This window comes from Channa argus, chromosome 19 (genome assembly GCF_033026475.1).
Source record: "Channa argus isolate prfri chromosome 19, Channa argus male v1.0, whole genome shotgun sequence".
Taxonomy (NCBI): domain Eukaryota; kingdom Metazoa; phylum Chordata; class Actinopteri; order Anabantiformes; family Channidae; genus Channa; species Channa argus.
Genome location: NC_090215.1, coordinates 16,464,539 through 16,487,082, shown reverse-complemented (window position 1 = coordinate 16,487,082; position 22,544 = coordinate 16,464,539). Strand labels below are relative to the sequence as shown.

The following is a 22,544-nucleotide window of genomic DNA, read 5'->3' as shown; positions in this document are numbered from 1 at the left end:
ACAAATTACTTGAGAGACTGTGGGTGTTTACAATACGTTTGATAAAAATCAAATGTTATATGCTGCCCAGATGACAACTTTTCAAGAGAGAACATGTTTGAATGGTTAAGTGAAATCAACTAAACTTGTGTATAACATAACTGTAGGTTAGAAACCTCTGGGTTGTTTCGACATGGTTTCTTGCAACACTTGAGTCCAAAAGTAGCAAACAACTACAAGATAACTTAAGCTTTAACAGGAACTGGGATTTAGAAAGTTGCATTAGGGCGTGTGCAGAATAACAACATACAAACTGTCTGGGAAGCTTATAAATATTTGATTTAACAGAGCATCTATAGATAACTGCACAATAAAGTAATGTACAGTTAAGGACTACAACTGGTAAATTGGCAAGGAGGGTGTTACAGATCCTTATTAAATGTGTTCTTGACTAAAAGGACTACAAGGTGGTTAATGGGAAATGACAACAATAGTCAGATGTGTAGGGGTTTGCTATATCTAGCGACATACATTACAGCAAAATGGGTCATGTGACAAACCAGACTTACCTTTGCTTTTAGCCACTTAGTGTGGGTAAAGAAAAAACAGAAACACAAGAGAGAGAGAGAGAGAGAGAGAGACATATATAGGTCACATCAAAATGGCCATGTCAAAAAGAATCAGTGGAAGTCAAATAACAAGCAAGCAGGAGAGAAACGATTCCTCAGTGCATTTATATGTGGAATCATTTCAGCAAGTCAAGAAAAGACAGTGGATCCTAACTGTTGCTCTCCTTACTCAAACATACCACACCCAGTGCTATATACTGGAAGGAAATCTATGGGATGTGATAGTAGAGCTATTGTGCAGAACTGAAACAGGCATCTGAGACCATCAGTCATCGAGAACTTTACCTTTGGCTTGAAACCCCGAATAATTCTACTTTATAAACATTCCTGGTAGCAATAAAAGCCACCCAGTACTTGTGTGGGTTAATGTCAAAGGGAATACAGAGCCAGTGTAGCAGTGGGGTTGATCAGCAGTTTGACAACTTCAGAGTCAAGTGGCTCATCTATAATGCAGAGTCCCTGGTGGCCTTTGCAGAAAGCACTGTAGCATCACAAGGCCATGACACAGAGAGACAATGAAACCAAGAGCAAAATAGCTAAAGGTCAGTGAAAGTAACCTTTGTGCCTTCAGTGCAGATGTGAAAAGGTAGATTTCACATTCAAAGTTATCAGCGCTAGATGAGAATCCATTTCCAATCTAGGTCATGATAGAGATGCCAATGCTCTATCTCAGCATTAATGGAAATGCTTTAGCAACATTCAAGTTAAATTGTGGGCAGACAGGTCCAGATTAAGGTCATTGTCAAGTCTAAAAGGGCTTAGCGAGGGGTGAAAATCTAGAGCACTGCAGTGTGACAGAGCTGGGTCAGTCTTTTGGCTTAATGTTCAATATAAAGTAGACAAACACTTGATGAGGTCAGGAGCCAAGAGAAAAAGCCCTTGTGTAAGTTTTCTAACCTGTGAAGCTGATTTGCTACTAGAAAATCACCTAAGAGATGTGATTAGGATATTTATACTTATGAAACCAAACAATGTTTTTGGTTCTACATTTGTTCAGCATTTTTAGAAATATCCACTAGTACATAAAGCTCTATCTATATTTTATTTTATTGCTTTATTGTTAGTGGAAGGCTCCGTGATTTCCAAACTGAGGACTCACAGGAAATTAGGCACCTTTTTAAACACAATTTTTACTTTTCACTCTCTATTTTACAGTATCAGAGCTTTAGTAAATTACTGACACTGTACGTAAACCAGGCATTTTCTACAGTTGCAATATTAAACCCCACATTGTCACCAGTGAGCACAGCTTTGCTAAAGGTTAAAGATAATAAAAAGTAGTTAACATAAATTCCTGACAAACCCTTAACACGCTCTTTAAGTTGATATTCAAAACTCCACTGGCACAGCACACGGTTTCAAATGAGTGCATTCTAACTTCTTAAATAACAGCTGACATCATCACCACTGGATGCCTAAAAGCCCCTCTGACTACATTAGGCATCAGCTGACTGGAGGAATAAATCTCATCTTTCATAATAATGCTAAAAAGCACCATGTCACCATCAGTACGCCTTGAGATGCAGAAACTCCCTGATCTGGCAGCTGAAAGAATCCAGGGATTATTTATATATTGGTATAATGCTGTAAAGTATCTGATTATCTACTAGATGAATTTCGCCTTCACCTACATTTTAGCACACTTTGCTGTGAGGCCATAAACGGAAACACTAACATGCACCGGTAGCGAGTTTCACAGTTAAATGGAGCCAGTAGATATGATTTAAACTCCCATTAAAGTATCGATTCTGGTCAATAAGTAAACCATAGCTATAGATATTGTCTACAAGAATGGAATCTAACAGCCATCAGAGGATACTATATGAATTATTATGGTGTATTGATGTTGAACATTGATTGGCTGGTTGGGCGATTACAAGCAGAGGAGGGGATTAATGTAGGAGAGCTGCAGTGTGCGTATTATTATATATTATATTATCATATTATTAAACTAAATGCTGCATAAAAACATTTAGTAAGTATACACACGTTTTTTTTTTGTTTTTTTTTAAAAGCTATCACGCCAGCTGTTTCTCCTTCGTTACCATACTTCCTGTTAGGCTAAGATAATGACCTCTTGCCATCACCTTGATATTTGGCACAACAATGTGTGAGCGGTATTCTATCTAACAAAAAGTAATTTAGCAAACTTCTCAAAATGCTGAACCCTTGCTTTAAAACCACATTGTCTTTGTTCCTTTTAAAGTATATAATGTTCATAATAATTACTGAAAAGCTGGTCCCTGTGCATACAGAAATAAAATACTTCACTCCATATTAGCAACGCACACTTCCACCATGGCAGTGCAATGCAATCCACTCGTGGTAAATTGAGAGTGGCACAGGGTTTTTATCCTGCCTTATCAATGCCTGTAACACTACTGGGACGGTAATGGCAGGCCTCTAATCCAATCTGCCTGACAGCTTCAATAGATTGACAGACTGATGGGGCAGAGGAGGTTTAAGGGGGTGGATGGAGATTGCAAAAATGCCTGCGGCCATCAGGAAATTATGTCATTACCACCACTGTCAGGCTGATCCTCTGACCTCTGAAGCGAGCACTAATGGCAGAGAGGGAGGGCAAATGTCACATTTCGGCCATCAGTGTTTTGACTAGGGAGTTTATCGCGTGAAAATGAGGTTCCTTCCTGCCTTTCAGATGGTACTGATGTGAAAATAAACTACAAATCCAATTATAATATCATTCCTTTGCAGGGTTTACAGAAACTTGAAATAAGATTATGTGACCAGTCTTGGCTTAAGTGCCAACACTGCTTAAAATGTTTCTGTTCGTCATTTTCACATCATTCTAAGAATAGAGCCGTTTTCTGAAAGCTCTATGATGTAATCATGTTTTTAGTTCATTTCCATCCCCAACTCATTCCCACCAACGTACGCTGCAACATATCCCTGTAGGGTCAGAAGGGTTGCTTTCTGAAGATCAAAAGAGAAAACACTGGAGATTGAGTGTGAGCCAGAAAACGAGTCAAAGTGAGAGCAAGACAGAAGGAGGGAGATTACAATACCTCTGGCAATAAAGAGAGGAGGGAAAATGAAAGACAATTAGATGTAGTAGAGGAAGAAAGCAGTAGGACAAAAGCAGAGATTAAATAATGGACTCAGTGTAGAGAAATCTGACAGCTGATCTGAAGCTGAGAGCACAAAAACAAAAACCAAACACAAAAGCAGTGTTGAGAAAACTAAGGTCAGCTTACCTTAACACCATGGCCAACATCATCCAGCACAGTGTAGTCAATGGGCTTTCGGATGTACCTGACCGGCCGCTCCATGTTGGCAGGCGCTATAATCTTATGCGTCCTCGCCGTGTTCTTGTTCGTGGTCAAGATCCCGATCTCCCGCCGGGCCACCTTCTCTTTATGGATGTCCACTGTCTGTAAATGCCACAGTGGAAAAACAAAGCTGCTGAGTACAACAGGGACCTATGGGACTGAATGCACTGGTCATACAACAGTTTAAGAAGCTCTGATTGAGTTATGTGGCTTTTCATCACCGGGGCCTTAATCTTTTTACAACAAGTAGTGCACACTAACAAAATCAATTGTACTACAATCCAGGTCCTGGACACCATAATGGCCAAAGCATGTGCCTCTGAGCATTAAAAAAAAAAAATCTTTAGAATGAAATTGCCACAAAATACTGACGTAACTACAGAATTCAATAAAACCTCAAGTTAAAAAAAAAAAAAAAACGGAAATATTAGAGATGTTTTAAGCTTAAAGAATTAGGCTCAAAGAAATTAGTATTGTTTTGATCAGTTTGGGATATTTTGGAGGATCAGTATTAGCTCAAATAAAACAAATCAAATGCCGATCCATGGTTCTCCACCTGGAATTCCGTTCTTTTCTCACTTCTGTCTTTCAATGAGCTGTTTGCAGTAGAGAGGAGGTGATTGTTTTCTTGGGTTGTTAACTATACATAAATTCCAGTAGTAACAAAAAAAAAAAAAAAAAAAAAACATTTAACAAATAGCTGCTGCACAAATGAAACATGACCTCACAAGAATGTGACAGTGTTCATTGCTTTGACAGGAGTATCAAAGTGTATTGGTTCTACAGAGTACTGCCAATCCAACCACTGCTCCACTTTATCACTTCCATTTCTCTAACAGTAGCCCAAGACCAGCTGCCCTTCCTATAAGGGATAAAAGGCAAACCAGACCAGACCAATAGTGGTCTCTCCCAGGGTGGAAGGAATCAGTGACCGGATTCCTTTCATGCCAAATGGATCTTGAGCTATACTGAGCTTGGTGTCTTTATGCAAAGACAACTGCGTCTCTACGTATCACCCATTCTGGATTTCTGGGAATCATCAACCTTCTGGTTTTCAGGTTGTCCAGTACACTGCAGTTGGCAACATCAAACCAATGGCATCAATGAGATATAGGCCTGATACCTGACACCTCCATTATCTATGAAGAATCGCACAAGGCAGACTCTTGCAGAACATGAAAGGTATAAGAAAGTGGATTATTCAAAATTATGGGAAAAAGAGAAATCAAAATTTCCTAACAAGGAAAGTTGTTCATGCCTAATTGCTCCCACAGAGAACTCCCAAAAAAAAAAGGGAAACATTCACTTCCCCAATGCTATATTGTGTCTGTTTGAATTAAGGAGGATGACAGAGCGTTTACTCCAGTCATCTTTTTAACCCCAGCTGCCAGAACATGAGAGGCTCTTGTAAAAACAGAGCTGCTGTGACAAGTTCTTAACAATGAGATGAACCAACCGCTGTACAATTATTCTATTTTAGCATCACTTCAAACTCCAGGGTGTCAGAGCTCCACTAGGACCGGATTTGAGTTAGTAGGTTGATTCTACAGCTCAGGGATAATGCCCAGATTTCAAACAGTGATAAATCACAATTGTCTGAAAACAACTAGGCCAAACTCTAATCAGTCCTTTCACAGAGAAGAGATGGGATTCAGTGATTGGATATGATGGAACCAGACAGAAGGCGTAAAATTAAATCATGCACTGGCTTTAACCTCAATACAGCTCACAATCACCCCAAATCATTTCTGTTTTGACTATAATAATTACTATGATGAAGTAATGAACACTGTTTTTTTTTTTTAAAGTTAAACTACAAATCACCAAAAGAAACTCCAACTAAATACTTTACTGTAGCATTGTAACTATACTGGGAGAGCATCTGGTCTTGGCTGAAGCTCTTATCAGAAAACACCGTGTGGACCAACATCACTGCAGCTGCTAAAAGGGAAGGAAGTGAGAAGGCTGCATAATGTGTGAATTCATTTCCTTTCTGTGTGCCATGAAAATAGCCTCGCTGCTGCAGCTTGTGCTGGTCTCACCCAAGTGTTGACAGAAGGGTCAATTCAAAGCCACCTTCATTAGCACACTTTTACTCAGCGAGAAGTTGAACCCTGTCGAGAGCGCTTTGCTAATGCACTGACCAATGTCTTAAAGTTTAAAAGAATCCAACAAAAATGCAAGTTTAAAAAAGGCCCGTCTGTCTTGGTCCTTTCAATTAACCCGGTAGGGAACTCTAACCACATTGGCACTAAAGGTGTTTACTTGATCTCAATGGCCCATTTGTAGAGTGTAAAGAGACTGAACTCTGAATACATCTTGCCAAACTGAAAGGTAGCTGATTCACATGTGTTCTCAACCACTGTCACTCATATGTTTGAAGCCTGTGGCTATTTTCCCAGGACACTGAACAGTTTGGGCTCTGGTATTTGGCTTCTCCATCAGCTGCAGGCTTTCGGATTTAAGGCCCTCCCTCCCCTTCTCTTGACATCTTCCCTTGTTTGTGCTTTCCTTTAATTCTTTGCCTCTATTATCTTCAGCTTCCTTTTAGTTTTGACTCTTCTCTATGGCTCTAATTCACCCACCGACAGTATATGACTAGTTTAAGAATCTAGGTCATCCGCACAACTGCTGCCAACACAATCATCGTCATTCACAAGATTTTGCCAGACAGGGGAAAAAAAAAAAAAAAAAAAACCTCCAGAGATCATTTTGGACTGAAAAAGATTTATCCCATTTTGGGATTTAAGTGAGTCAGTGCAGTGGTTGCCACGATGGGATTCCTGCTGTGTTGTTAGTAGCAACAAGTGCCAAAATATTTGTGATTTTGTTTTGCCATTTTGGTTAAGGCTATACTTGGAAACATACTTGAAAATATATTTTAAAGCACACTTCAAAAAAACTCCTCAGGTCATCCGTCGCCGACATTAATTCCATGATTTAAATTGATGACAGAACAAATGAAACATACTGTTGTTGGTGTGTGTTCATTCTGCACATTGGTCGTAAACAGGCTTCAACATGATACCGCTGTCTCCAGCCAAAGATTGTCTATTTGAGGTAAGAAATATCACTCTGTAACAATCAGAGTGGACAGAGTGACTCCGTAGCTCCAAACACAGGTTTCTATCAGGTATTTGTCTGAATTGCCAAGGCGAAGAAGGTGATTCCACATAATTTGGAGGGCACCACATTCATGTTATTCCTTGTTATTAACTTTGTTATTGTCAATGCCTAATGATTTTTATCAAGTGCAAGATAAAATGTTGTCCAACCTGTCAGACATTTCAGTTAAGGTGATCTACTGAACAGAACATGTAGAGGAGACTTGATGATGACTTACTGTCATATATTTCTGTTCTAACTATCTTTAGCTCTATGGTTGTTTGTGTGGGCGGCCAAAGATTCTGTTATTTATGCCTAGAGTTTTGCATATAAATTTAATACAAAAATACATTTAACACTAGCTTGCAAAACTCAGTAGATTAAACATTTCTTTCGTTCCAATGGCCATGCAGCGCTTTCAATATGACTGAAACCACCAGCATTGACAGTGTAACAGACCTGTAGCTGCAGCTTAAGATAAGTTCGATCACCTCGCATTAGAGTCAGACACACAGAATAAAGAAAGCTAGTCTCTAGTGTTAGTTAGTTTAAATCATTTGATTTAGAAGTGTTAACTGCAGAATCACTGTAGAAAATACTTTGAAATGAAATGACACGTTTATAACCATCAAACAGCCTTTCTTTGTAAAAAGTTCTCATGTCATGATTATAACAAATCTTTAGTCGTATATAAATTTTGTATCGCCTCAGGTGTTGACAGTGGCTCTCCCTCTACTGTGTATTGTTCTCTGTTTGTTCTGTCTGACCTTGTTTGACTTATCCATGCAGGTGCTTTGCTTTCATTTCTGACACATCTTTGACCTAGCCTCTCTCCCTCATACCGATTTACTCTGCTCAGACATAGGAGGAAAGCCAGGTGGGGTTAGGAGTGTTGTGGGAAATATGCCCCACATTGAGAACATGTGTCAACAACAGCTACATTTCTCAGTGCAACTGTGCAACTAATCATTGGGTCAGGAGTGGTGTTTTAAGTACTTTCCACCAGACAAACATACTTCTTTCGGATTTTGATGTAAGAAGAGAGAGAATAAATTATATGTAGGCTTTAGTGCATGTTCAAGAGAGTAGAAAACAGCCTTTTCAGCTATTTGGCAGCTTGCCGCAGGATGATATGCTCAATAAAATGCCAACTATGCACAAACACAAAAAAGCTGCACAGAATCTACTGTAGACATAGTAAGGCATTTACACACAAGATAGGAAAAGCCTACTACTAGACAAACACGCCCTACATACATTGCAGTTGTGTCTGCATGCACGTGTGGCTAGACATGCCAAACAAACGTGCCATTAGTCAATGGTATATTTTGTCTGTAGATAATTATAAAGCTGTTGAAGCAAAGACATAAGACATCTTTATATTTGTCCTCTAAGATTCCACACACATTTTAGAAGTACACTGTTCTCATTGCATACTATCCAAGAACATAAGGGCATGAACCATTTTTACTGGCATGTAATATCATAAACCACAATTACATGACTGTGAAGTAAGATGTGGCTAAGGTTCTTATTAAAGGCCACTCCTGGCTGAAAGCTACGATAAGCTTGTCTTTAAAGCAGTCCAGGAATTGGAAATCCTTGTTCTGTGGGATTATGAGGGGATAATAACTATGAGGACATGTCTGTTAAACTCATTCAAACATCAGTTTCAAGCTTACTGTGGGTTCATTTATCACAGCGGTTGGAGCAGCTAACAGGTGAAGACTGTTCTTATAACTATTTTCAGGGGAAAAGGTTTGCAGAGAATGAATGCTCTCTCTCAGCAAAGCCTCAATTCACACTTACACTTTCACCCCTGAGAGTATTTTTAAGAATTAGTGAAGCTGAATGTGCCTCAGCAGTTATTTTATGATGGTGTTAAAATGTGCTCCACTATACATGCTATTTACGAGCGCATGCATGAAGACAGCAGCTATGTCATAGCTGTCACTTTTCTCATATTTCCTTGTGTAATTTGTGTGTTCCTGGAAGGTTTAAAAAGTTTTTTTTACTATGGGGCAGACTTGGGCCTAATCATCCCTGTTTGGAAAGGTAATTTCTTCATCATGAACATCTGCAGTATAACCGAAGCGGACACGAAGATGCTAGAGGGGGTTAAAGTTGAGATCACGGCAAAGAAATCGACAATGGTTGTGGTGATTTGAAGCTGCTGTCGAGATCCTTTGATACTACTGCACCAACCGTGCACGGGATGGCATCTTGAGTATGTACATGGTACGCAAAGTCAGCATGGTGCCCAGGGGCTCTTTGAATGTTATGCTCCTCAAAACAACAAAGGTCTTTATTCTGTTTGCAACAGTATCGACAAGCTTCATACAATTCCCAGCATTAAATCTTTTCTATGCCTGTTTCTTGAGCCTCTCAGCATCTTGTTCTGTGTCTGACCTCATCTTCAGAACGACAGCAATCCAGCGCTCACCAGCTGCGCTTAGCCAAAAAGGCTGTTGAAGCAAAGGAAATGCCTGTTTGTCTGGACTGTTTCTCTGCATGATAACAGCCAGAACATCTGAAAACCTTCATCTGTGGAGTCAAAGACCTGTCCAAAGGCCCTGCAATGGGACTGTTAATATGGAACCAAGCATGTCAGAGCTTCCATCTGCATTCAGAGCCAAAATGAGATTTCAGTTTGGCAGCTTTTTGTTAAACATCCCTCGAAAACTAGACTCCTCTGCTAAATCGAACAACCTGTTAGTGCAGACATTGTAAGGACTGGACCAGTGTGAAACCTTGGAGAGATTAGTACTCCCACTCTCCCAACAGAGAAAGAAAAAAAAAAAAAAAAAAAAACATAAGAGAGAGTCAGGACAGCAAGCCAAGGTCGACAGTTTGTTTGCCAACACAGCACATATGGAAACACCTTGGCTGGCTTGTGCCAATCTTACTTAGGCAAAAGCCAGCATTCTGACACAATGGAGATAGCAAAAAACCAAAGGCAAATCTGAGCTACACATTCTGTGTTTGGAAAAAAGTATTTCCTAATCAGCAGTGTTTATACAGAGCTGTCAATAACTAAACTGCCTGCATTACTCTTACCCAGAGAGGAACTGCAGAACAGAGGTGTAATGATTAGATGTAATTGGAGAAGGTTGTTAAGTGGGAAAGAATGCACTGGTAATGGTAATCATCCCCTGCAGTGGGAAGAAGGAAGGAGAGGGGAGAGAGGAAGTAGCTGTGAAGAAGAGGAGCTGATGATTAACTGAACAACATCAGTCACTAGTCATTTCCTATCATCTCTCACTCAACTTCTGTTCATGCAGGATGATGAACAAGTGTACACAGCCACACAGATGTAGACAGGGCGGCAGAACCGATTGGATGATTATTCAAATAGAGATTAATAGATGGAATTTGACAGTTCATCTGTGTTGATATTATATGGAAATAATGTATTTATGACACTGACGATTTCAGCTTCGCGTGTGAGCTGCTTTTGTTTGTTCGACCATACAAGTCACTCCGGTCATCACCTTTACTGCTGGCGAAGGGCATTTCTACATCATCACCATTTGTGACATTTTAAAGTTTTAATTTATCAGTTACTCTGAAGATATGAGGCCGACATCGCAAGATGGTTGTGATTGTGATATTTTTGCTTCTTTCTACCAATAGCTGGATCCTTACAGCAAATAATGGAAACATTGTGTAAGTCCATGAAATTCCTTGTATCTAGAAAAATACTAGGCCAATAAAGACGTTTATTATTTCCTAATGCTACAGTCAAGCCACAGAGACAGTAAAAATAAACAAGGACCCCACCCATTGGTTCTGCTTTATTATCTGTTAATGTGTCAACTGTTATTTTGGGTAATAAGCTAAAAATCAAATCTATAAAGTAAACATAAAAAGTAAAGACAAACTACAATAAAAAGGGGAAAATGCCACAAGATCCCAGAGACCAAGTTATCATATTACTACTAATTATTGCTAAATTACAATTATAAACTCTAAGGGATTCAGTATGTGACAATATGGAGGAGCTGAAAGCTGTAATTTGTAAATAACAATCAATGTAGTAATAAAATAGCTTTTTGGAAATTCTTGTTGTTCAACAAATCAGTTAATAAACTCTGCAAACTACAGTGTATTCTTAATGCACTCAGATCTTTCTAAACATAATGTTAATAGTTCCACAGAAACCTTGATAATGAGTCATTGTCAAAGTTGAGTGATCTTGCAAAAACCCTTCAAGAAGACTCACAACTACTAAGATCTCTCTCCCCCTCTATGTTACCAACAGTAAAAAAAAAAAAACTTTGCATTTCACAGCCAGGCAGTGGGAGAGAGCACTGGGAGAAGCAGGAGAAGGACCAAAATACCCAGGCATGCAGTGGGATCAGCAGGAAACACAAGGAACACACACACACACACACACACACACACACACACACACACACACACACACACAAACACAGCTATAAGGCTTCCTGTTTGGCTCAGTGCCATTCTTCCTCGAGAGGAGGAAGAAGCCATCGCTGCAGCACACAGACACAACCTCTCTCTTATCACACACATGCAGCCGAGTGCACATCAGAGGAATCAGGACTCAGGTGAGAAACACCCAAAACAATCAAGTGTGTGTCAGGCTCCGATCACAAACTCATACTGAAAATTCTTCTTTGAACACAAGGGCTGAGCCATCACATGCGATCAAATAAGAATATTGTGCAACACTCAAGCACCTACTGGGAGTGTACAGTAGATGAGTGTGTGTCAGCTGGTTTTAGCCTGTTGTTGTGTAGCTCCATCACTATGGTCACTGGGTTCAAACAGCACACGGCTCGTTTATGATCATTCTGGCCTGGCCACGGTTTCACTGAGCTGCGAATTGTTTTTTAGTAATCACATATGTAAATGCATCCTTCAGATAGCCATATTCTAGGTAAACACGTTCACATTGGATACATTAACAAAGAAAGGCCAATTTTCTGATAAATGGTTCACATTTTCATTTTATTCCTGAAACATTTTTCTGATAAATGTATTGTCAAATGCAGCCACTTAAGGTTTCCCACTGTTGTTGCTGTTGTTGCCCACAACTGAGTCAATAATTCCTCCCTGAATGACATGCTATCACCGGACAAATATGGAACAAAACTGAAACTCCCCTTGTTAAAATTAAAAGAATTTACAAAGAAGTGAGGGGAATTTCTGGAAGGGCTGCAGTAGAAAAGGCCCAGGCCATAAGGATGCAAAACGCCAAATCAGTTCCTTTTTAGCTCAGCATGTGATGACGACTGAGAATTTATCACTGCCTAATTTTAGATCATAAGGCTTCATGCTAGATTCTTTAGCAATGACCCGACCTTTGTTTTTGTTCATATAGGTTTTATGTTAACTGGTAAGAATATATCATGTCATACAGTTATACTGTACGTAGCCGTGAATCGTGGCACTAAAAACGAAAGTATTACTATAATTTGAACAGTTGTGATTGTACATGAAATGCCAGTTGCGAGCTGAAAATACTGAAATACTCTTTAGTGTTAAAAAAGTCCAGACATTTGTTCTTTATCTTCATCTGAAGGTTTTCATTTATGAGTTTTATACATTTCAGAAAAAGTCTAAGGCAAACTAATAATTAATAATTGGTTTACGAATTGTTGTCATTGTAGATTGTCATGTAGTAGCTGCCTCTTATGATAGATAGCTAGATAGATATAACTATATCTATCTATATATAATTTAGTTAGTTGTAAATAATAAGAGGCAGCTACTACATGACAATGTACAATGACAACAAATAATAAAAAGCCACTTCACAACACTTCAGATCTGTGTCAAGATAATACAAATTATAAAAGAACACAGAAGATGCAGAAATAACTTAAGCTGTGCATGTCATCCACAAACCATTTCCTTCTCTCTTCACTCCAGATTCGGCCTATTATAGAGTGGTTCTCTATCATTTTCTCCCATCTGACAGACAAAGCGCTCCCTGTTCACTGCCTCTTAGCAGCCACTTCACATGCAGCACAAGGTGGAAGCCCTGCAAGCTCCTCTACTTTCCCATCAACCCCTTCGCCTAAAGCACTGCAGAGAGACCACGGATTGTGAATGGCAATGACAGCAGGGAGGAAGGCACACGCACACGCACGCACACACACACACACACACACACACACACACACGTGCATCTTTAACTACACACAGATTAGTGCACAGAGAAACGCAAGCATGTTTTGCTGGTAAGTAATACAGAAGCAACACATCTACTGGATATCAACAAACAATTCAGGTTACGATGTTACATACTTAAAAACACAAAAACAGATTTCAATGTGTGGTAGCCTAATTAAAAAATCTAGAATTTGAACAATTCCTACTGGCATAGAGGTGAAATGAAACATTTTAGGTGCTTTAGGACCAGGCTACAAGACACAGAGACAGCTGGCCTTTGGCAAATGTTGTTGACACCACTGGCATTAGTCAAACCCCATCTGCATGTTAAATCGGCACCAGTCCCATCAGTAAGAGACACTCTGATTGGCCATTCAACTTTGTGAATCAGTGCATGAGAAGAGATCAAGGGATGCAAACGCCTCCAGTGCCAATTAAAACTTAATCATAACATTCTTGATTAGAAGTAGCTGTAAACTTTCTGTGGCGAGTGAAAAAGGCATGAAAATGCTATGTCAATGTTGTATATAAACATTTTCCATAGGATGTTTGTGTTTGAGATGTGTTCAATTGCCACATTTCTGGACCACACAAAGACCAAGTGAGGCGACACAACAGTTGGACTTTGTCGCAACTAGTACTTTGATGCTTGGTCCATCTCTGTCAATACATCTGAATAGGAAGAAATTCACTTGTTGGAACTGGTTACATTTGGCAATATGTAACCAGTAAAGTTACCGGAGGAAGACGAGATATGGCATTTTCTTAGCATCCAACTGAGAAAGAAGCATCAGCTCCCGTCGGAAAAATGCCAAAAATGCGGACACACCCTGACCAGAGCAAGCCCCATGTAAACATGGGCAGACTAGTGGCCTGACACCAGGTAACGTCTCACCACAGACTGGCTGACCCATTAACGTAAGAGAGCCACATCCTGAGGGACCTCCAGCTTCAGACATGGATGGCTTGGGGCCTAAGATAAGAAACTGAAAAACTTCCATCAACGGGAAGAGCATGGAATAGGGTTGATTATGTACAGGCCTTGTCTTCATTCATGCTAAGGATATATCACCATGCAGTGGCTGGCACCTGAGGAAATGTACTTTCTTTTCTCCCATTAAAAACAAATTGATGCACAAGCTTTTCTCTCCATCACCCACTCAGCAGAATGCAACACCAGCCTAGAGGGCCAACGCTAATCTCATATCCATGAGCAGCAAAGGCAACATTATTATGATCCACCTTTGAGCAGGACAGTGGAGAACAATAAAACACACTCACACTCTGCAACGCTGACAGCCCTGCTTCTTTATTATTTAAACAGACATACGCTTTATTATGATAAGCGAAGAAGGGAAACACTGTAAAGATAAAGCAGTTGAATGAAAAGGATGTAAGGCATTCGGTACTTCAATGTTTTGAAGAGGTGAAATCTGCTAAATCATTCACAAATCTCAGAGACAAGTTATGCTAATTAGAAAAGATAATGATCCAAGGAGCAGCGTGATGTTCCTGTAGCCACAGTGATGATTATCAGCTGGAAGAAGATGAGTCTGAAGTTTGTTTCAGCTTAGCTAGGCTTTACTGCATATCTTCAAATCAAAACAGAGGGTAAGCATTTCTATGTCGACCATCAGTTGATCTAATGTGACTCCATCTAGATCATCTTGGAGACATGGCTACACTAATCAAACATAAAAAGGTTTAGTATGCATATACTATACACTTGCAATGAGACCGAAGTCAAAACAACCTAAGCTAAGGCCAAAGTCCACTTTTTACTTCACAGAAGTGGCTTTATTTGCTGATTTGAATCACCATTTCCAACCGTCTTTCATATGCTTTTCCAAAGTGGCCCAGAGGGTTGTCATGGAAACCGAAACAGGCAGTGTCACGGTGCCCTCAGCATCGTCTTAATGCTGTTTGTCAGGATATTGACTGAAAACCTGAAGAAGTGTAAATATGCCTTTTTTGGTCTCTCTCTCGCCTTTCTTTGCTTGACATCATCCATCTTCTGTTGCCTTTCCTCTCTTCCACCCTCTTACTTTTTGAAGCCCCTGAAGTCTCATAAGCCTTCCCGTTAAGACTGAAAATCTGACCTTCAGAATATCCTCAAAAAATGTCTGGCACAAAAAATATAATTAAAACGATACTTATATCACTCAAATATAAAATATTCGGTTATGACGGCAAAACCAAACTCCTCTTACGATTTATTTTATGCGTTCTGGATCCAGATAAATGTGCATCATTTTTGTTCCAGGTTTGGTGAATGCCTCCCAGTTCTAATTTAAAGATGCGACATGGGTGGAGATCTTTGTTTGATTTGTCTGAGCTCTTAATGCTTTCATTGGATGAGCGGCTGGATTTACCTGCACATGGCAGAAGCTTCATGCCACGGAGAGGAGAAGGTTAGGAAAGAGGACAACTCTGATTTATTTTGCTACATTTTTAGGTTATAGGACTGACCTACAGGGCTTGGTCATATAGATAAAATCCTCCACCACATGTGAAACTTTATATTATTAGTGTAATATACGTACAATTACATACAAATATAAATACAACTGTAATAAAAGAAACTCTAAAAAGTTTGCAAAATGTATACACAGTACTACCTTATACTGTATTGTATATTGTGGTGAGCATTTATAAGATATTACATGTGTGCATTGGGACTGCTCAGTAATTTGTTTAGCAGACTAATGATTGCAAATTAAATGATTAATGTTAGACTGATAAATATTTTTACAACCCATTGTGCACCTTGCAAGAAGACAGGAGTATAATAGAAAGACAAACAGACAACCAGTCACTGCGCCAAACACATAGCCAGTCAGACACTTGCACAAGACTGATAAAGCAATAAAGGGAACCATGGATACTACAGAAGACTGTGTACTGTGTTTGAAAATAACCAAGTCAGTGTGAAAGTGACAAGAGGGAAATGTGGGGCACCATTCTTCACAGCTGTATGGTCTGTGGTGTGTAGCTGTGCATATTTCTGACCTGGGAGATGTGGTTGATGGAGGACTCCATGCGCCGCAGCTGCGAGGCCTGGATGTCCAGCAGCTGCAGTACATTGTTGGCTAAGGCATTGATCTGATAGGCCACGCTGGCCAGGGACTGGGTGGTGTAGGCTTTGGTCTCCTCCAGAGCTTTCCTTTTGTCCTGGGCCTGTGCACAAAAATGGATTAGAGAGGGGAAGTGAAAAAGATGAAAGAGGAGCCCAGTTACAGTTAATATCACACAACATTCACATCCATCTTCCAGCTGTGTATGCAGGTCAGGGTTGTGGTGGATTTAGGCCAACAAAGTAGCCAAGATATCCACCATCCCTAAACTCTGATTCCCCTGATACCACCCTCTCTCTGGAGGGATTATAGATGATGTAACGCATCCTGCAGCCACCATATTGGATATTGAGAGTTTATACTGCTGACTACATTTCAGATCGCAAAAACAGCAGCTAAATAGATTGTGCAATACAATGCTAAATTTATGTCTTTTAACTAAGAACGTATCTCTTTGCTTGTGACATGGTCAATGGAAGATTGACAAATGGAAGAGAGACATAGGTTTATATTTTGTAGCATTTAATCTTCTTTCATATAAATGGTAACAGCTAACTAATCTAGCAACAAAAGGAATCTGTGTGTTTTGCCAAATGCTAGCAAAAAATTCAGTGTTTGGAATATAATAAGCAGAGAAATAAGTGTATTACCCTTCAAATGTTTATTGGGAAAGTAGAGTCTGAGAACGCTGTGAGTTTCTGTCAATGTCAAAGATCCCATTAGCACTGGAGGCAGCCAGTCATTGCTTTAATGCATTAGCTAGCTGCTGGCTAATGTTAGTAGGCTGTCCAAGTCTTGGTGTTAAGCTAATGCACTGAATCAAGCTGTCTCCATCTTCAATCGTGAGCTTCATCAATTCATCTAAGAATGCTTTGAGAATCAAAATTAAGGTTGACAACACTGATTTTGGGGGGGGGTTTACGCCGGATGCCCTTCCTAACACAACCCTCCCCAATTTCTACCGAGCTTGGTCCTACAATCCACAGCTGGGGAGGGGAACGGGCTGTTAGGGGTTCAGTGTCTTGCCCACAGACACTGACATATAGCCAGGAGTGGGGATTGAACCACTGACCCTGTGGTCCGTGGAAGACTGACTTACCAACTGAGCCTGTTGTGTCCTTATTTAGATACCACTCAAGCAACCTGGGAGATACAAGACCGGGAGCACTGGACAATGTGTGGTAACGACAAGTTATTTGGAGACACCTCACAGGAGACAGGGTGAAGCATGGAGTTGAACTCCAAGCGGATCCATCATGTTTGATCTCTGTGGGCTCTCACACACACACTGCTCATTCATAAAGCCCAGAGAAAACAGCCTCAAGGGGGGACGCTGGGCTTTGATAAACATAGTAGTAATGATTTTTTATTTTTATTTTTTAAAAAGGAGCATTTTGCCAAAAACCAGATGAACAAAATGACATTAACAGTAATTGCATGTCTCATTACGGATTCCCTGATCCCATATGGCCCAGAGCTCCTGACCTAGAGAGCTACCGTGCTAGTTAGCTTCAGCCGGGTGAGGAGGTGACGGCATTAGTGGCGCTTCTTTCAGTGGGAATCAGAGCAGCAGATGTGTTGTGCGATAACAGATTCAGGGAGGAGAAGAGATTCCTCCAGAGGGCTTAGAGGAATCTGTTGAAAGCACACACAGTCATTCATGTGCACATGGAGACACCTACTACTAACGCTGCAATATGCAGTGTGGGAGATGGAGTAACAGCTGCAGCAAAATGCATGAAGCAACAAAAACAAAACATGCATTATATCCATGATGGCAATTTGTAAATTGCAGGAGGATACAGTTTTTGCAGTATAGCAACATGAGAAAATAGATTATAGAGCAACATACGCTTGTCTGAGCAGAACTGCTGGCCTACATAACAAGATGCAATTTAGAGATGGCCTTTGTTGATGTCAAGCTATGACATTCAATCCATTTAAAGTTGCACAAAAATATTTGGTACAACTCAAATAGCAACTATATTAATAAACTTCAGAGTTAAAAAGGTCATTTCACAGATTTGTACCATTAAGCAGAGTTTACTTATCAAACAACCTGTGAACAGTTTACATTCCGTTTCTAAAAAAATAACCCCAATGGTGGTAAAACAGTTAGTTTAGTGCCAGCTTGATGGCTCAAATGAAAACCTTGGTTAGAAGCTGCTACGTTTATAAAATGTGTTTTTATTTATATTTATATATATATATATTTTTTTTTTTTTTTTTTTTTTTTCCCAGATAGAGTGTAGTGAAAGACACTCAAGTTGCATTGTGAGGGATAGAGAATCCAGCACATTTGGTGTGCAAGTCATGATAGGTTACAGAATTATGTATCTGCTTCTCGCGCTGAAATGTTTACCACACTTTTAAAAGATTTGTTTATTAGGAGACCTTCAACTTTATAGAACTGACACTTACATTTTAATATTTTCACTTTTTATGTCACTGTCTTGCAGCTGTAAAGTGCAGAGACAAACAGCTAAAACACAAATGCTCAACTCTAATACTGTATGTGAAGATAATAAACATAATGCTATTTGCTTTATTTATTATTTGCTTTACAAAGTAAAAATAACTTGCAGTTATCAATCAATATTGTAACAGTACAACAATTAGCTTCAAGTTAGAACGTCTCTAAACTGGTGTTAAAATTAGAGCACTATTAAAAGCCAACCCCTCTAACACAGTTTTGCAGCGATTTCATTTTCCCTGACTATCTCCAGTAACGGATTAATTTGCAGAGAAAGCTGATACGCCGATTGAAAAGCGCTGGGGCTCATTGTGGTTATGTCTTCTTTTCCCGGTTTACATGAAACTAAATATTTAAACTTGAGATAGATTAAGTCCCTTTCAAATCCAGAGCTCAATTTGGCACAATTACTGGAGCAGCAATTTTATGTTTAATAAACATTGAAAGAGATAAATGATTCATAAGGCAGTGAATACGTCGGAAAAAAAGCTGAATGGTGAATTCATCATCTTGCATATTTTCCCCCCTCTTGTATAAACTGACCCAAAGCGTGAAAACTGCCAGGGATCTGTGATGTGAGGTCAGCAGTGGGCATTAGGAGGACAGATGTATCACTTGATTGCATTGCCACTGGGATTCTAGCACACATCAGAGGCCGGCCATCCACAAATCCTCAAACTAACTAGATTTGTTGTTCAAATACCCAAGAATCTATACTTGTCACAACATTGGATTTTAACCAGGAAACAGCAGGAGTGTGGTAGAGGTTTAAAAAAAAAAAAAAAAATGAGAGAAAACAGTGTGGAGTACTTTTTGCTGTAAAAGCAACAAAGTGCACCCAGTACAAAAGGTAAATAACAGCACCAGAGAGCTGAGTATACAGTGCTACACCAGAGCAAGACTTTCAGAGAATGGGGAGCTTTAGCGCTCCTGGGGCATTTTATCTCATATTTCTGAGCAGTGCAATGACATAGTGAAAGAGACTACAAAATATCCAGGCAGTAGTAGACAGCCTGTCAACACCTCAGCTGGGTTTAAAAAGGGAATACAGAGGAATGCACAGTCTGGGTACTAACAATACACTTGTAGCTGGAAGCCCAGGAAAACTAAATGATCAAAATATTACTTGTATAGAACATAAACAGCCCCGGACAAATTAAACGCAATCCGAACAAGGCAAATGATTGGCTGCAAATGCTGTAGGTAAGTATTAAGCTGAAGGTGGGAACAATAAGGGAGTGGTAGCCACAAGAATAGAAGTGTTTCCTGGAAGTTACTGAAGCGCTGAGGCAATGAACTGATCCCACTCAGCCACCCTTCCAGTCTGGCAAGATAACGGCCAACAGCTGCCACAGGGTTGTTTTTTTTTTTTGTTTTGGTTTTTTAAAATCAGGTGGTTCATTACATTACAGCTGGGCTATGGTGGCTGCACTGAGGCAGAAGAAAAGTATATTTAAATGCGAGTAAGATTCGAACATTCACTTAATTGTAAAAATTATTTTCAAAATGTACATGTGTAAGTGCAACAGCCATTTTGAAGTAGCTTTCCTTGTGGACACTCTTGAAATGCAGGACTAATTTGGTGACTTTGTAAGAAGTGCTGTCTAACACTATGACAACAAACCTGAGCTTGTCACAAAATTGAGGCACCGGAGCAACGTTATAACCGAGCCTCATCACTGCCTTTTGCGCTTGAGGAGCCCAGTTGTACGACATGGGTAGGGGTTATGAATTCTTTATACAGCATATGGATAGTGTTTGAAGTAGTCCAAACACCAGGTAAAATTAATTTGGACTTTTGTTTCTTTTTCTAAAGCGACAGCCTTAGTCCTGAGTTTCTTTACGGTTAGAAACTTTTCAAGGGTCTGACAAGGTGTAACTGTGCCTCCACCCAAAAGCCTGAGCAGAGGCAGAACACGGCCAAAATGAAACTGTATGTATGACATGACTAAGAGAGGATGAAGGGAACAGACGCACAGTAACTCACTGAATCAACCCTGAACATGACAATGATTTCACAAGGATCAAAATGAAAAGCATTGCAGCGAATGCTCAAACACGTGTGAACATTCGACGGGGAAAACAACAGAAAAAGTTGTGCGATCAGCTGCCTCAGCTGACAAGCACATTTGACTTAATGTGCTTCCACTTGCCTGAGGAGGGATGTTTGGAATTCAGCAAAATGTCATGCATCTTCAAACATTCAAGTGCGGCTTAGGAGTTACAGACCACAAGTATCAGGGACGTGCTCAGAGGGAAAACAAAAAACAAACATACTGTAATTGAACTGCCAAGGGTTTATTTTTATTTTCTGCAAAATAGACAGGTAAGATAAAAAAAGTTCCTCCTAAGCAGAAAAGTCTCCAAATACACCTCAACAGGAGTGACACGTACGGCCAAAGCTGAAAAGCCAAGTGCAGGATGAGAGCACTGTAATTCCAAGTGGAAGGTCGTAGGGCTCACATGGCACTTTGCCCTGTGTGATGTATCGAGCGCTGATTACTGCAGACTGGACAGGGTGAGATAAGTGAGCCAGGAGGCAGCTCACAGCTGGTGCTCTGGGGCTTGTTGTATTGATGCGGCTGCCTGACTGACTGAAGGTAGAGCCCATGATTATTACAAGGAAGACGTGTTTGGGATCTAGCAGAGCATTACCTAAGCTGTTTCATGACGTTTTAGCTCCTCCTGCAACATATCACAGTGGTATATTACAGAACTAATGGAAGGTTAAACCCAATACTGACGTGAAAGAGAATGCAGCAATGCAATACTGAAGGTGGAGCCTTGGCTTTAACAATGCCACAAGTTGCATCATTTAAAAAAAACAATAGGATATATAAGAAAATATTAAAATAAAGATATTCAATAAGAAAAATGAAATAAATGCTATAAATTTAATCAGGCATCACTACATGAAACTGGTCATTGGTAACTTTTTAGATGATTTCTCTTAAATACAATTGTTTGAAATACTGAAGAAAAGCTCTGCTTCTTTTGTGAGTTAATGTTAATTCCAAGAGTTTCTACACCACAGATGGTCCCAAAATATTAATATTATTAATAATAATAATAATAAAAGTGAAATAAAAGTAATAATAGCACAGATATGAGACATTTCTTGTTGACAAATAATAGGACTGCTAGTACACTTTGTTTGAAAGTTGCACTAATTAATACTAATGACTACTAATTAGTACTGGTACATTTCAAATTTTTGATGTAAAATGTGCCGTTGACATTTGGGAGGGGAGGGGATGCTAGGGAGACCGAAGTCTGTCGATCCTAAAAGACAAACCTCATTCCTCCTAGAATACAACATTGTGGAGGAAAACCTTGAAATTAGAAACAGAGAGAAACCACCAGAGGAGACAAGGTAGTGAGAGTGACACTGGTACGTGTGACGAATAAAGAAAACCTGCAGACAAAACAACTTCAAACCTTTCTTGAGCAAACTCTTGGCTCTTAAAAAAAAAAAAAAAAAAAAAAAAAAAAATCAGCCGTACGATTTGTGAATCCATAATTCCTCCACCTCCAGCAAGCCAGATGGAGGCTGACTGAAAGGCCATAAGGTCTACCTGACCTTGAAGAACTGCCAGCAAGCAATTAAAAATTCACAGACACAAGGGGACAAAGAAAGTTTGCACGAGGAAGAAACTCATTAAACCTCTTCAAGTGACTTGATAATTGGTTCTTCCAGGTATAAAGTCGCAGATCTGTGGCTTAGAAGTGCGTACTTAAGTGACAAATAAGAACATAAAAATGTATCCATTTTTCAGATGATTTCAGTGGTGCTGGGTGATGACAACAAGGAAGGTGTCTTTCTAAACAGAAAGTATAGTATGAACAAAAGGCT

General features: G+C 39.7%; 1 protein-coding gene across 10 annotated transcripts in view; it reads right to left on the bottom strand.

Moving 5' to 3' along the window:
- The window catches only part of abi1a (abl-interactor 1a), a 40,932-nt gene that overhangs the window by 13,018 nt on the left and 5,370 nt on the right, over positions 1-22,544 (bottom strand). For 6 of the 10 annotated variants that reach the window (XM_067485842.1, XM_067485843.1, XM_067485849.1 and 3 more), the window contains exons 2-4: positions 16,154-16,321; positions 3,824-4,000; positions 549-563 (exon numbers count right to left, since the gene is read on the bottom strand). In XM_067485842.1, coding sequence (XP_067341943.1) covers positions 549-563; positions 3,824-4,000; positions 16,154-16,321 — 360 coding nt within the window. The remainder of the gene's footprint in view (positions 1-548; positions 564-3,823; positions 4,001-16,153; positions 16,322-22,544) is intronic. The other 4 variants (XM_067485841.1, XM_067485848.1, XM_067485851.1 and 1 more) reach the window with 1 other exon arrangement.